Genomic DNA, 16,328 nt, shown 5'->3' with positions numbered 1-16,328 from the left:
CAAATCTCGATCAAATAGTCCCTTCTCTGCAATAGCATTTCTTTATGAGAAAGGAGGTGCGACTGTCTTTAAAAATCCAGATGTTTCAGTAGTCTGATTACTCTTGTCGGATTAGCTGTTTGCATGTACTCTTTTTGTTGTCATTTTCATAGGTTATTTGTGAAGTCCTTGGTTTCTGTTGGATCTCTTTTCCTGTTACTTATCATACCTGTATTTAAAGATTGACATGTCACTGTAGGTACGTGGGTGCTAACAGTTTGTACAAACATAAGCCTGTCACCTTTCTCTACAGTTTCCTCCAGGAGGACTGCTGGTTATGATATGGTGTCTCATAAAATCTAACTATAGGTAGGAGAGGAATTGAAACCAAGTCCACGCTCCTATTTTCTAAGGAATCATAATCAAAGTAAATCTGAATCGGCTTATATTTCACACACGTGAACAGTCGTTAAATTTAGCCCCTTTTTTTCAGGTAGTCTGAGTGGTATAAATGGCACTAGAATTATTGGGTAAAATAATTTAAGGCAATAGTCTTCCAACAGATTGCGGATTTCTCCCTAAAGGACTCTCTTAATCACTGGGGAAGTGTTTTCAAGAGCCCTACACCCCCATTTTGAAATCACTGTGGCCAGAGAACAGCTTCCTGGTGGGAGTGTATCATGCTTCTCAGGTGTGCTGGGGGAGGGAAGGGCTGAGCACTGGTCAAAGATTCTGAGAGGTAAAGCAAACAGAGCACATGATACTAGAAGATGACTTGGTTTCTGTCTGCCTTTTTCTCTGTGTCACTGGTGCTCTTCTGGTCCCCCCAGAGCCTGTGCGCTAGCACTTTATGGAACTTTTAAACTGTACAGGATGAGGTAGGCTAATGGGACGAGGAAGCTCTGCAGGGCAACGTGGTGAGGTTAAGAGATGAAATTTGAACATGCTTGTTGGAAGTAAAGAAAAATGGAAGGATCTTAACAGGAGAATCTGTTTACTGAAGCTCATGTCTAATTTAGTGCACCTTTAGGAATTGTTCATTATAATAGTTTCCTGACCTGTAAATTCTACAATTATGATTTTGAAAAATACATTGGGCTCCTTCCTAACCAGTTTGATCTCGCAAGTGTGAAAGTACTCTGGGGAGAATATGCTCTGCAGACATGGGCTATGACAAGTTTTTGTCCAGCATGTAGTCTGTTCTCCCTTCTCCTCCCAGCCATACACGCAAACAAGCTGGTTGAAGATTTACTCAATGGTCGTAATAATTTATGGGAATGGGAAGGGAACTGACAAAGTGTCTAGGAGGTGTCACATGCTGTACATGTGTTGTACATTATCTCATGTCATCATAGCAATTTGATTTAGATGCTAGTATCCCAGTTTATTCATTTATTTTTTAACTTTTTTTAATTGAGTCATAGTCATTTTACAGTGTTGTGTCAAATTCCATTGTAGAGCATCATTTTTCAGTTATACCTGAATGTACGTATATTCATTGTCACATTTTGTTTCGCCGTGAGTAGTATCCCAGTTTATATGTGAGTAAACAGGCTCAGAAACAAAAGGACTTGCCCTGAATCGCACGGCTGGTGTTAGCGCCGCGTCTGCAGGCTTCAAGCCACGACACTGCTGTGCCTCTGAGCACTTAAGGCAAGTGTTGGCAAGCTCTTCCTGCAATAAGCCAAATGGTAAATATTTTAGCTTTTGTGGAATAAGAGACAAGATGGAGGATATCATGTAGGCCCCTATATAAACATTTAAAATGTAACCACTTACAAATGTAAAAACCATTCTTACGTGACAGGCTGTGAAATAGGCCAGTTTTGGCCTGCAGGCTGCAGTAGTGAGCAAAAGCAATTTTGGGGGGAGGTGAGGCGACTGAACAAATAATTGTCATTAATGTTGTATGAAATTTGCATAGTCTTTTAGTAATGGAGAGTTTGGACTTCCTCGTTAATTAATTCCAATATTATCCTTTCAATCTGCTTATAGCAATACATGTTTATTATAGTTTGTCTGCTAATATGAATGATGGTTGGGAAAATTTCATAACTGCATATTTCACCTTGATCTTTGACCATTCTCCCAGGCATTAATTACATTAGAGATAAAGTATATATAAGGTACCTATCATAGTATTCAGTACACGGTGTACATTTAGTAATAGTTCCTATTAACCTTATCAGTATATGAAAGTATTATTATATTGTGGGTCTATAATTTTTTATTATTATTTGAGGTAACAATGTCTTTTCTGCATATGAGCTAGCTTAATTTCTTTCTCAGCTCTTAAATTATTTTATAATTAATCTTACTATCTAGTACATACTATTATCCTTGCTTATAGAAATTTAAAATAAGTCCCTTGTAGATTTATATGAAAAAAACCCAAGCCCCACTCCCTCCCCTAAAACTCCCAAACTTCAAGTTTTAAATTCTGAATTAAAAATTCTAGAAGTAAAATTCTTCTTGATAAAATACTTCTTTATATAAGGCATGAAATTACATTTTCATCCCTAATCTAATTCGACAAATATGTGTTACTTGTGTTTAAAAGGGAAGGGAAAAGGAGATTATGATTATGAAAGTTTCAAAAAAGATAAGTCAACATATAAATCAATCAACATGTTTATTATAAATTAAAAAAAATTGAAGTATATAGTTGGTTTACAATGTTGTGTTAATTTCTGGTGTACAGCACAGTGATTCAGTTATACATTGATATATTTCTTTTCATATTCTTTTTCATTATAGGCTCTTGTAAGATACTGATTACAGCTCCCTGTGCTATGCATGTTCATCCATTTTGTGTACAGTAATTAGTATCTGCAAATCCCAAACTCCCAATTTGTTTCTCCACCCCCACCTTTCCCCATTGGTAACTATGTTTTCTGTGTCTGTGAATCTTTTTCTGTTTCATAAATAAGTTAATTTGTGTCATTTTTTTAGATTCCACATAGAAGTGATATCGTTTGTCTTTCTCTTTCTGGCTTACTTCACTTAGTATGATGGGCTCCAGGTCCATCCGTGTTGCTGCAAAGGGCATTATTTTATTATTATTTTTTTTTATGGCTGAGTAGTATTCTATTGTATATGTATGCCACATCTTCCTTATCTGATCATTTGTCAGTGGACATTTAGGTTGCTTCTATGTTGGCTATTAAAAATAGTGCTGCTATGTACATTAAGGTGCATGTATCTTTTTGAAGTAGAGTTTTCTCTGGATATATGTCTAGAAGTGGGATTGTTGGGTCATATAATAAGACTGTTTTTAGTTTTTAAAGGAATGTCCATACTGGTTTCCATAATGGCTGCACTAAACTACATTCCTACCAACAGTGTAGGAGGGCTCCCCTTTCTCCACACCCTCTCCAGCATTTATTGTTTGTGGACTTTTTTAATGATGGCCATTCAGCCACATGTAAATCAGTGAAGTTAGAACACTCCCTCACACCATACATGAAAATTAACTCAAAATGGCTCAAAGACTTAAACATAAGACAAGACACTATAAACTTCCTAGAAGAAAACATAGGCAAAACATTCTCTGGCATAAATTTTAGCGCTGTTCTCCTAGGGCCGTCTATCAAGGCAATAGAAATAAAAGCAAAAATAAACAAATGGACCTTAATTAAACTTATAAGCTTTTGCACAGCAAAGGAAACTATAAACAAAATGAAAAGACAACCTACAGAATGGAAGAAAATATTTGCAAATGATGCAACTGACAAGGGCTTAATTACCAGAACATACAAATAGCTCATACAACGTAATAACAAAAAAACCAAACAAACCAATCAAAAAATGGGCAGAAGACCTAAACAAGCAGTTCTCCAATGAAGACATACAAATGGCCAATAGGCTCATGAAAAATGCTCAGCCTTTCTAATTATTAGAGAAATGCAAATCAAAACTACAATGAGTCAGAATGGCCATCATTCAAAAGTCCACAAATGATGAATGCTGGCAGGTTGTTTTTTAGTAGTATAAGGATAGATGCAGAAGGATAATTCTGGATTTTGTGTTACTGTCTGGAGTCTATAGATTTGTGTGGGAAAAGGAGTGGCAAAAAGGAAAATGGAGAGGAAAAAAGGGAGGGAAAAGGGGGAGCTGGGAGAAGATACTCTTCTTTCTTCACCATTCTATTTAAGGTGGTTCAGATTTTAGTAACCTCTAAAGCAGATGTTCGCATATCCAGTATATATGATGGTGGTTTCTTTCATATGTGTAGAAATGAAATATGTGAATTGTCAACAAGGCAGAGAAAGCAGAAGCCATCACAGAACTTGTAATTCTCTGCTATTTTAGACAAAGCTCACCTACATCATCTATATTTCTATGTGTCTATTATGGATAAAGTTCATTATTATAAATAGAAACCAGGAAAACTGATGAGCGAAGAACAACTTACTCTAAGGGTAAATTTTAGGAGAGTGCACTTGTTTCATGTGGAAGTCTTGTGCGAGTTTTGACCATTACTTATTAAAGACTGTATTATTCCAGGTAGCTCTTCTGACCAACACTGAACATTTCTCCATCACATATATCATATGATTTTGCATGAATCATACATTTATAGTGTGTGAATATTTCCTCAAATCCAATGGGAAAACGTTTATTTCTTTGGAAATGAAGTGCCCTTAAAGCAGAAGACAGATTTGTTTTGTCTTCCAGTTTACATACTAGGATTTCAGTCTGTTGCTGGGCTGAAAGGTATTTCGGGTACTGCCGCACTGCTGTGATGCAGCCTCTGTGTACAGGGCATCTAATCGACTGGGATATTTAGCTGTGTGACCTGGCTTTGTACAAGGAGCCTCTTCTGCCCACCTGTCAGAGGACAGGTCTTGCATACCTAGTGGAAAGCACTGGAGTTACTTTACATAGTAGACATCACAGATGCTCAGAAAATATTTGTGGGATGAAGTGAATGGCATCTCTTTATGGATACTTGAGGCAAGAGAAAGCTCCAGAGAGATGTCTCCAGGGACACCTCAGCATTGATTTTTGCCTTGACACAGTCAGTCCATAGTGTGTAAAGTTGTACATACAGTATTTAGAGGCGTTTCAGATTCATTTGGACAGCACTGTGGAGTGTTCCAAGATGTGCACATCTTTTGCTAATCCATCTGTGTGATGATTAGGATACTAGACAGGTATATTTACCTGCTTTGAGAAATTCCCTCAACAGAAATATAAGGGTTAGTGTCCTTTGATGTCAGATGTTAGTAATTTGCTGCAAACAGGACCTAGGAAACTACTTCCAGAGATAATTTTTTGGTCTTTCCAGGCCAGAACACACAAAATGTTATGTCATTTGTAAGGAAACAGTTTATGGCTCTTAGTAACTACAGATGTCTGTGCCATAGCCTAGGAGGTCAAATGTTGTAGGTGTTCTGTTGAGGAGCATATGAGTCTCAGGAGAACTGAGTATATGTGTCTCAGGAATAGTACTAGTATCTCAATTTATGACCAGAATGTTCATACCTCTGGATATAAGCTCCACAAAGACAGGAGTTTTTATCTGATGCACTGCTGTGCCCCAGTGCCCTGAAAAGTACCTGCCATTTAGAAGACACTATCATATTGAAGAATACATGGAATTTAAAAATAGATGGTCTAATTTGCTCCTGTGCATTAAAAAAAAACCAAAAACAACTCTTAGAATACCCAGAAGTTTAAATGTTTCTTGAGATGTTAAAAAGTGTTTTACATTGCTATGGAGAGAATAAATTATTATTTTTCAGAGAAAGCATCAAAAATCAGTATGTTACATCTGTTTTGAAAGCCCCTGAAAGCATTTCACCTTCTTTACAGAATTGATATGAACCAAAGACAGCAGGGGCTTTTTATATTTGTAAGACATATGTAGTAGTTTTACAGTAATCCAGGTGCTGAGAATGAAGGGATTCTAATTCGGGGGGCCAAAGGGTCTATTGTGATGTCTGTGGTGTTGCATGTAAAATACTTACGGAAGCACTTACATTTGTTTCTGCTGGTCAATTAAATGTGTACTAAGTAACAGGTAGTTGACTACTTACAAAGCATACATGTCCTGGGAATTTATAGTGGAATAGAGGAGACAGACTCACCTAAATGGATAATTTCCACACATTTTAAGGACTATGATCCAAGTCTGTTTGGGGACACAGAATGGGGGTCCCTATGCCAGACTGAGGGTGGAGTGAGGGTGAAGAGCAGGGAGGGTCAGGGAGGGCTCCAGAGGTGATGGAAACTAACCTGAGTCTTTGGGAAGATGAGGGTGAGTTGGTCAGGCGAGGAAGGGTAGAGCATTCTGTTCAGAAGGAACCACAGGAGCGAAGTCCCAGATCTGTGTGCAACTGCATTCAGTTTGGTAAGATGGCAAGTGATGAGGAAGACAAGGCTTGTGAGGAATGCTGGGCTTTGACACCTGCCATCCTAAGAAGACTGAACTCGAAACTAGAGCTGATAGAGAGTCACTGAAGGATCCCTAAGTAGAGCAGAGGAATTCTTAGATTTGGTTGTACGTATGGCATGCTGGTGTCAGTCTGGAGGGTAGAATTTAGGTGGGCACGGCTGGATGGGCAAACATTTGGCTCAGGTGAGAGATGAAGGCCCATCTTGGGCAGTTTAAATAGAGATGGAGAAGAGAGAGAGGTTCCAGATCAGGTGTTCAGCAATTAATTGTCCAATCTGGAACTGTTAGTTTGAATAACATACTGCCTACATTCTACCAATAAAATAAAAAAAATCTTTACCTACTAATTTATTTAAAAAACTGTATTTTCTAATCTAGAAAAATAGTGAGAAGAGCAGTATTGTTTTACATTTTTGCAAATCTCTTAATGTCTGGCTTTATAGAAGATAGGGTCTCATGCCTTTTTTTGCATTTAATTTGTTGCAATATGTTGTTCTGGTTGAAGTATATGAAGAAAATCTGTCCTCATACAGATATGTAGTTGGAAAAGGAAGAAATGTCTTAATAGTTACTTCAGATAATTGTGGATATCCCTTTTTAATAATATACAAAAGTAAGTGATAGTTCCTTAAAGGGTAAATGCATTGTGGACTCTGAAACCATGTCAGTGGAACTTTTGTACTGATATATTAATATCCGTTGGTCTCTCTTGCACGCTGAATGGATCTTGTACCTAAGTGTGACTTTGTAATGTCTCTCGCATTGTTCATTTGGAAAATGTTAGTTAATTGAGTTATGCAAATTTTCTAAATGTTGCCACCTTTCATTATATAAGATGGAAAAAAATCATACTTGTTAATAACATATCACAATTGACCTCATCAAAAACACCCTGAAAATACTGGGAAGCTCGCAGAGCTCAGGGTGTCAGACAGAAGTCTCCCAAATTCTAATTTTCATTTGAAGGCTTGAGTTTTAACATTGGGAACAAATACTCTCAGTTGTTTCTTGACATGACAGGTTTACTTTGTTCATTAAAAAAATATATCTGACACATACCCAAGTCTGAATAACCACTTTGCCGGTCAAGTAAAATTGGTGATCCATGAAAAACAGTGATTAGGTCAGCTCACAACTCAAACAGCAATTGGTTAGAACAAATGGCCATGTCATAGCATATCATTCAACCTGATAGACCAAACGCCTTTCCAGATAATCACCACAGAATATTAAAGATACATTTAAAGCATCAAGTTTTAATAGTTAGTAACTGTTACCATTTCATCTGTGACTTTCTTAAGTGAAACTGGCTTCTCTCTCTCTTTTTTTCCTTTTTCTGCAAATGGGCAGTGGTGAAGAAAACAATGCCTACTAGTTCATTTTGTTGCCATTTGCTTGATTTGTTGTAAGGCATAAAAGTAACGGCAGGTTTACTAACAGTTACTTTTATATCATCAGTGCAAATGTCAACCCAACTGTTCTAGGATAAATGATAAGATTCAAAAAACAAAAACAAAAACAAAACAAAACAAAACAAAAAACCCCCCAAACTTGTATGCTTCAATCACCTCTTGTGTTTGTTGCCAAGCATTCATATAAAAGATCTTTGATGATTAGCGGGGGCTGACACCTGATGAATACAACCAAAATGGCAAGTCCAGACAGGCTGTAGAACTGTCTATCTCTAAGGCAAAAGTGCAGTTCTGCAGAAAAGAGCAGTTTAATGTTTGCAGTTAAATCCTATGACATTGGAAAGTGGCAGCACCATGGTTTCTTTTGCTGACATCTCATCTAGAAGGCATTCAGCAAGATCAGTTCTACCAGGCTTTCTTATTCTCTCACCTGTGATGTTTACTTCTACAGCCAATGCAGTACAATAACTTACCCTGTAAGATACTTCACTGGCTTTTTCTCCTTAAGTTTGAAAAGCTGCACCAAATAATTTTTGGCTTCTCAAAAGTTCATTACACCTACATTTAAAAAGTCAATTCCTTTTTTAAAACTCTGAATGGTTGGTTTCAGAATGGTATTACAGCTTAACTGGTGCTATAATACTCTGCAGAAATGTTCTATTGTATAAGACACAATAAGGTAAATTATTAACATCTATAAAGCCAAGGGGAAGATAGCGTCATTTATATTTTTATTTTTTATTTACAGTTCCTTCCAATTGCTTTGGAATTGGTTTCTTCTTTCCAGTAGTCAGGGAACTCTCTGATGTGTCGTTTTCATCTTTTTCTGTATCTTTAGATGTAGACAGTGCATCTGAGCCTTGAAATAATGAGTCTTCTGATTTCCCTCTTTAAAGCAAGAGATTGGGCTCCAGACACAGGCAGATAAGGATTTTAAGCTCTTCTATCTATGATGACCAGTGTAAATTGGGCAAATTCTTAGGGCTCATTTTCCGAATACTGTTTTTGTGGTTCGGAATCTGGGAGTAGCTTTGGAGGGGGCGTTTCTAACTCAAGGTTACTCATCCAACTACCTTCAAGATGTTGGTCAGAGCTGCGGTCATCTGAAGGCTGGACATGGAGCTGGATGATCAGCTTTCAAAATGGCTCACCCACATGGCTGGCAAGTTGGTGCTGGCTGTTGGCTTCAGTGGACTTTTCCAGAGAATCCTCATAACATGCTTGGCTGTCTCCACAGAGTGGATGTTCTACCATATTTGATTAGAACAATGGCAGTGTCCTATCACTCAACCAACAGACCAAATTGAGTTTCTATTTCAACACTTAAATGAAGCAAAGGACATTTAAAATTTATTTTTGTAGTGCTATTAACAATCATTCTTGACTGTGTGTTGAGGGTTGTGGTCTTTTTAAACAGTATGATTGCTTTGACATTTCATAGAAAACTTTAGTTTGAAACATTAATCTGCTGACCATATTTATCTATATTAAGTTCTCCAGAAGCTATGATTTTGAAGTTTGAATTCTTATATACCAAGTAAAACAGCAAATAATTTTAGGGGAGGATTTATTTTGGAAAAAAAAATTTCCATGAATTTATTTTGATGGCCATCTAAGGCCTTTATTATACATAAAATATGTTAGTAGGGAGGGGAAAAAAAATCCAAATAGATTTTATCAAGAAAGCCCAATATCTCATTTGGAGTATCTTTTAAGAGATTTTGGTTTCTGAGGAACTACAATTACTGGAGCCTTATATTTTCTGCAGATACATCAAGGGAGTCGCTTCCTTTCTATTTTTTAAAAAAATTTACCAAACCCCAAAAATTAGCAGGAGGAAGAGGTGGCAAGAGGTTTCTGGGGCAATACAACACTTGTGAAAAACAAGGAAATACTTACTTTGAAACACCCGCTGGGGTCTTATACCACCTATTAATACTGAGTGACAATTAAGCTCATTGTCTCCCTCCTTTCCCTCCCTCACTTCTTCCTCCTAAGACCCTAACATTCTACTTCTGATATCCCTGGAATCTGAGGCTGGCATCCCTATTTGCATAGTCATCCCGCCCCAAACCATAGCCTTACTGGGGACTCCTTCATTGCTGCCCACCTCCAGCCGAGTCAGACCTGTGCATTCTGCCCTAGCAATGCTGCCCAGCCTTGTTTTCTTTCCATTTACTTTCCTCTTTCCTGCTGCCTCTGTCCCAGGGTCAGGTCACTTCTCTTCTGGCCTGGTTTCTGATGGCCTCTGGGCCCCTCAGTCTCATCTCCTCTGAGCAGCTCCAGATTAATTTTGCCTGCCTCAGATTCTTTCATGTTCACTCAGTGTTTATTAAACAAAGACCTAGTATCTCAGCCTGTCACTGGAGGTGCTCCACCCGAAGGCACCAAGTTACCTTTTACATTTAATGTTATCGTCTTCCCTTTGACTATCCTAAAATGGGCTGTAAACTTTTATCCAGCTCTTTTTAAAATTCTTTGCTCATGCTGTTCCCTCTTCCTATAAATACGGTGGATGGAAATCCCACCCATCCTTTTCAGCCTGTCTCATATGCCACCTTCTCTGCAAAGATATGCCTTATGGCCTCATCTTTCCCTCCACTGGACGTTGTCTTTCTTTTTAGGATACTCACTGAAGTTTGCACCCCTCCTATTTACTCATAATTGATTTCTTTTAATACAGTATGTGCGTACTTACTTTTCATTCTTACAAGATTATAATGTACTTGAAAGGACAGACATAGTCATGTTTTCAATCATGTTTTGTTCCTGCTAACTCCTAGCCACGGTTTTAGCAAGTAATAGAACAATTTAAAAATTTGTGTAACTCCATGAAAAAAAAAGTACTTAAGACAGGAAAGAGCGAAATTCCTGTGTTTATCCGACAGTGTAAAGTTATGCAGAATAAAAACTACATATATGTAAATACAGACACATACAGGTATTTTATCATTTGGCTAAGACGGCTTTGTCCCGGTATTGAAGGATACAGGGGTGTAGGGCACCGTTCTTACTAAGTTAAGAAGAGACGGGCCCTTAAGAACCTTCCAGAGACGCCTTGGCTGCGGTTGGCAAGAAGCTCCCCGCCAGGGCGGCCGAAGGGATGCGTGGCGCGCACCTTCCAGCGCTTCCTACTCGGCGGAACCAGGCCGACCAGTTCCCACCGCTGCCTCCCCGCCTCCCCGCCTCCTCGCCGCCCTCTGCGAGCCGAGCCCCACCCCGCGCGCACTCTTCCCGGGTGCCCAGGCCGGAGTGCGCCCAGGCAGGGCGGGCCCCGGCATCTCTCGGCGGGCGACCGGGCCGGGGGCCGGGAGGCCACGCCGTGTCGGGGTTTCTAGGTGAAGGGCGAGAAAACAACCGGCCGGTCTGGGCGGAGCCGGGCGGGCGGGGCGAGGGCGGAGGGCATATTGCCTCATCCTGTACATTTTACTGGAAACGGGGCGCATCCGGAGGAGGGGCCGGGAGGCCGCCCAGACGCCGCCAATGGCCCGGCCGGGCGCGGTGGAGGCCGCCGAGGCGGGGGCCCCTTCTCCCCGCCCCTGGCCTCGAAGGCCGGTTTAAATAGTCGTGCAGCCCCGGGCCGCGCCCGTGCCCGCGCCGTCCTCCCGCCGGTAGGTCCCTGAGTCCATCGCAGCCGCAGCCGCAGCCGCAGCCGGGAGGCAGCCGCGCGCAGCAAGCCGGTGGCACAGGTGTTGGGGTCCCGGAGCGCCTAGCCCGGGAGCATGATCGTGGACAAACTGCTGGACGACAGCCGCGGCGGAGAGGGGCTGCTGGACGCGGCCGGCGACTGCGGCCTCATGACCAGCCCGCTCAACCTGGCCTACTTCTACAACGCGTCGCCGCCCGCCGCCGCGCCCGGCGCCTGCGACGCCAGCTGCTCGTCGTCCGGGCCCTCGGCGCCCGGCTCGCCCGGCTCCGACTCCTCCGACTTCTCCGTCTCGTCCGCATCCTCCTGCGGGGCGGTCGAGTCGCGGCCGAGAGGCGGCGCCCGTTCCGAGCGGCTGCAAGGTACCCACCCCCCCGGGCGGGGGCAGCCCTCACGGAGGGGACGGGGGTCTGTGCCGCCCAGATGTGAAGTGCTTCGGCCAGATGTTAGGTGGCCCCTGCGCCCGCCTTATGGCTAAACATCACACTAGCCATCAATATTAGGTCGCGACCGGACGCCGGCCCAGTGCTGGGCGTGTGATAGCCCTCCGTGCCCTTTGACCGTCTGAGTCCTGGGCGCCATCAGCTGCCCTCGTAGCTTGAAACGCACAGTTCTGACTTCTGGGGAGGGGGCGGGAATGGCCCACGTTCGATTTTCTCTTTTCTTCTTTCTTGTTTTAAAAACCACCTTTATTAAGTTATAAATCACAGACTGTGGCGAGATTTTGCATCTGATGTAGGTGTAACTTTTTCTTGTGGCTGTTTTAGTGAACGGCTGTAGCTGGCCATAAGGGTTTCAAGTACTGTTTCAAGTCATGATTTATTTCTTCCTAAGTAGGTACTTGTGGAAATTTTAAATAAAACGACTTAATCTTAAAGAAAGGAAACCGATATTATCAAGATGTAAGGTGAAGCTGGACTGAAAACTAGTTTACACCTTAAGTTTGACTTTTCCGAAGTCTGCCCAGAATTTCTGCGGTCTTTTTTTTTCTTGTTTTATGTACTTTAGAATGGTTAGGCCGTATCTGACAAGGAAAAAGTGTATCGTTTCCTTTATTCGGCTGTGAATTGTTAGTTTCTTTTCTTAATGAACTGAGTGGCCTAATTGGGAAAAACGGGATGCCACTGTGGGTAAGAACGTTTAGATAATCTCAAATGTTGGAAAATCTAATTAGAGTGATTTTAAAGATCGTTCTCTTTTGGGTATTCCCCACTGCTAAGCCACTCTCGTTTTGGTTATGTTTTATTTTAAAATGTGATTTTTCACTTTCATTTAAAAAGGTGGTTTAAACCAGTCAGTTGTACAACACACTCTCTGTATGTTAAACGTGTAGCAAATACAAAAATTGTGTATATGTGGGTGTGTACTTAAAACGTTTTTTCCTCCACATTTGGCCTTCATCTGGCCGAAAGTATTTTGCTAGTTCTTTGGTTTACCGTAGGGGATTTCTGAAACTGCATTTTTCTCTGTGACATTGAATTATTAAATAGCTGTCATTCCCGAGAAATGCTGTGTTAGATTCTGGCAAGATATTCCTAAACTTAAACATAAAACCAACTAGTTGTTTAATTTGCCCTATCATTGAGTTGCTTCTCTCATATATTAATGATATATATGTTCAAATTATGCCTTGTTGTTTTGGCCCATCTTAGCTTTTCCCCTCTCAAAGGAGTTGCTAAATTATTCATTTCCTGACTCTTTGTGTGTTTACTTTGTGCTCAACTTGTCCCGAGAGGTTGTGACACAGTAGTGGTCAGAGTGGAATGCTGTACTACTCATTGACTCCATTTTAAAGTGTATTTTAAAGCTTCAATATGAAAGAAGATTATTTCCTTTTTACTTAGAAGGCCTATGTGAGCAATTCCAAAAGCAGTCGGTGAGGGGAAATCCTGTGTGTGTACGCGGAAATGTGTTAAGCTCAGTGAATTTAAGCAGCTTTCTTGGCATAGCTGAACTGAGGGAACTAATAAGAAACTAACACATTGTTCATTGTTAGGCTTTGGTACATTGAGATCTTTGGAAGTTTGTTTTGTGCCTTCTTAGGTGAGTGGAATTGATAGACTTTAAAATTTCTCTGTGGACATAAAGCCTTTGGTTTGAAAAGCTAAAAGTTCATCATTTATCCCTTGCTCCCCCAAGGTTTTTCAAATGTCAAGAATAACTATAGATTTATGAGAGTTAGCGTGGCAAAATCTATGATCCTGTCTCGTGGGTGGATGGGGCTGAGAGACAGAGACTTAATTTGGGTTTAACTGTTGGCTCTGGGGACCCCCCCAAACCGTGTTTTTATGAGCTTTAATTCCTTACAGTGCCTGCTGGGGAAAGGTTTCAGGCAACATCGTCCCCTTAAGTAGGGCTGAGGCCTGACAGGCAAGGTCATGTTGGAAAGACTTTGCAGTCTGTTGGTCGGAGACTTTGTTACGTTAGACGGCCATGCTTTTGAGGTTATTAAGATTGGTGTCCATGAAGAGACTTAATTGAAATACGTTTTTGTTTTCTTTTGAACAGTTGAGCCCCATATGGGGGTTGGAAGGCAGCAAAGAGGACCCTTTCAAGGTGTTCGTGTGAAGAACTCAGTGAAGGAACTCCTGCTGCACATCCGAAGTCATAAACAGAAGGCCTCTGGCCAAGCCAGTGATGACTTCAAGGTGGCACCTAACTTTTTTGTTTTGGGTTGGGGATCAGGGAGGTTAGTCTGTCAGGATTATTACTCTCTGCTCACATAGGTCCAGTAAGTCTTTTGTAGACCAGAAAGAGAGCCTGTTTGTTTTCCTGTCTCCAATATTCCTGTCACTTAGCTAGGTACTTGGCAGATGTGCAAGAGAAATTTAATGAATGAATAAGTGAAGGTAAATTGGGGGCAAGGGGATTAATAGGGTTCAATTAAAACGGAGCATTTTTATTAGAAAGGGGAAACTCAAAGGGCCTTATTAATTTTGAACTAAGATGAAAAGTGAAAATAGGGGAAGTTGCAAGATAGGATGGAAATTAACATAGAAAATAAATATTGCTAGAATGGCTGTATCAAGGTTTATGGTGAGCTATAAAGAATGGTAGCGATAAGTCTATTTATTGGTATATATTAATCAGGAAACCATTTAATATACACTAAATTGGAAACTTTTTTTTCCTTATAGGCACAGGGTGTGAACAGAGAGCAATTCACAGGTAAGAGTTACTTCTATTTATAATATTATGGGGGCTTTCGGGTAAAATAATGTAGTTTGACTATGGGTAAAAATTTGTAAAATAAAATGCTCACAGATTTCATTTCTTCTTCTTGGGTACAGAATTGAAGAACACAGTATCATATAGTGGAAAAAGGAAAGGACCTGACTCACTGTCTGATGGACCAGTTTGCAAAAGATCAACTTTTTTACATACCCAGTTTTTGGTATGTATTTAACTGTTTTCTTCTGGATGCCCTTTGGCAGTTATTTCTGGAATGATTTTGAAAGGGAGTATGCAATTTACTTTTCCTGCCTTTCCAGACACCACCTCAAACACCCACACCCGCAGAGAGCATGGAAGATGTTCATCACAATGAATCCAAACAGGAGAGCAGTGCCGATCTGCTTCAGAACATTATCAACATTAAGAATGAATGCAGCCCGGTGTCCCTGAATACTGTCCAAGTTAGTTGGATGAGCCCTGTGGGGGTCCCTCAGAGCTCCCCCCACGAGCAGTGTCAGGACTTCCACGGAGGGCAGGTCTTCTCTCCACCTCAGAAATACCAGCCGTTCCAAGTCAGCAGCTCCCCGCCCATGGTGGAGCAGGCTGCCATGTACCAGTACTCCCCACAGAGCCAGACCGTGCAGCCGCCGCCGCAGCACTACACCCACAACCCGACTCTGGAATACAGTCCTTATTCCAGAACGTCCCTGTCCCCCAGCTATGAACCAAACTTCTTTGATGATCAAGAACCACAGTTCTGCCTGAACCAAAGTTTTGCGTCCCTTCTAAATGATCCCAGGGAATCTGAGATTATCGCTGTTCCCACTCAGACCTCCCCCAGTGTTCAGCAGCCAAATGACGCGCCCCTACAAAACTTCCACATGATGCCACACGGTGCGTGTGAGGCCCTGGCGGGGCATGGTGCCACCCCTGCCCCTTTAAGCATGGCACTGCCGTTCCAGAACATCGTTGGAAATCCAATGAACACCACACAGTTAGGAAAGTCATTTTTCCAGTGGCAAGTAGAGCAGGAGGAAAGCAAATTGGTGAATATCTCCCAAGACCAGTTTCTTTCCAAGGATGCAGATGGTGACACGTAAGTATCCCTTTATCTCATTACCTTATTTGGTAAGCCATCCTTGTTGGACAGAGTGGGCACAGATTTTCTCTAGGCTCTGCCAAATTAGGTCTTAGTAAGAGGTTGGCTAATCAAGATGACTGGTGGAGGCAGAAGCTGCTGTTCAGTGATGGCTAATATTTTATGAAAGAGTTTTTGTTTCTTTTTTCTTTTCTGGCTGAATGAATTATCTGTTCTAAGTTAATAAAATATATATGTGTCTTTGAATAATTGGTTTTGAAAGACCAGCTTGGATTGTGTCTATGGAGCAAAATCAGTTAGATCATGATTAGTTGGTTGTGGTTAAAGTGTGAGTTGATTTGTAGATTGAGTCCTGATCTGTGCTAACATCTTTATGGCCTTGGGCAAGTTGTTTAACCTCTCTATGCCTCAGTTTCTGGACATGCAAAATGATACTACCTCCCTTATAGGGTTTTTATGAATATTAAAAATAATAGACTTAAAGCAGTCAGCATGGTGACTGGCATACTCACTTCTTCTGGTAGCCTAGCTTATCTTGTCGCAACTGGCAGAAAAGACAAATTATGCTCTGTACTGTTTCACTTGAGTACACCCACAAACCAAGAAAGGGGCTAAAGG

The 16,328-nt window shown here is 41.1% G+C and overlaps 1 protein-coding gene across 2 annotated transcripts in view; it reads left to right on the top strand.

Moving 5' to 3' along the window:
* NFKBIZ (NFKB inhibitor zeta) overlaps positions 1-16,328 on the top strand; it is a 30,155-nt gene that overhangs the window by 7,795 nt on the left and 6,032 nt on the right. Inside the window, exons 1-5 of one of the 2 annotated variants that reach the window (XM_031456403.2) lie at positions 11,184-11,799; positions 13,946-14,085; positions 14,575-14,605; positions 14,728-14,831; positions 14,929-15,707. In XM_031456403.2, the coding sequence (XP_031312263.1) occupies positions 11,514-11,799; positions 13,946-14,085; positions 14,575-14,605; positions 14,728-14,831; positions 14,929-15,707 (1,340 nt within the window). In that variant the 5' untranslated portion in view covers positions 11,184-11,513. Of the gene's footprint in view, positions 1-11,183; positions 11,800-13,945; positions 14,086-14,574; positions 14,606-14,727; positions 14,832-14,928; positions 15,708-16,328 lie in introns of those variants that run through there. The other variant, XM_064495796.1, reaches the window with a different exon arrangement.

Source organism: Camelus dromedarius, chromosome 2 (genome assembly GCF_036321535.1).
Source record: "Camelus dromedarius isolate mCamDro1 chromosome 2, mCamDro1.pat, whole genome shotgun sequence".
Taxonomy (NCBI): domain Eukaryota; kingdom Metazoa; phylum Chordata; class Mammalia; order Artiodactyla; family Camelidae; genus Camelus; species Camelus dromedarius.
Note: the sequence above shows the minus strand (reverse complement) of the source record. Positions and strands in the feature narration are given on the sequence as shown.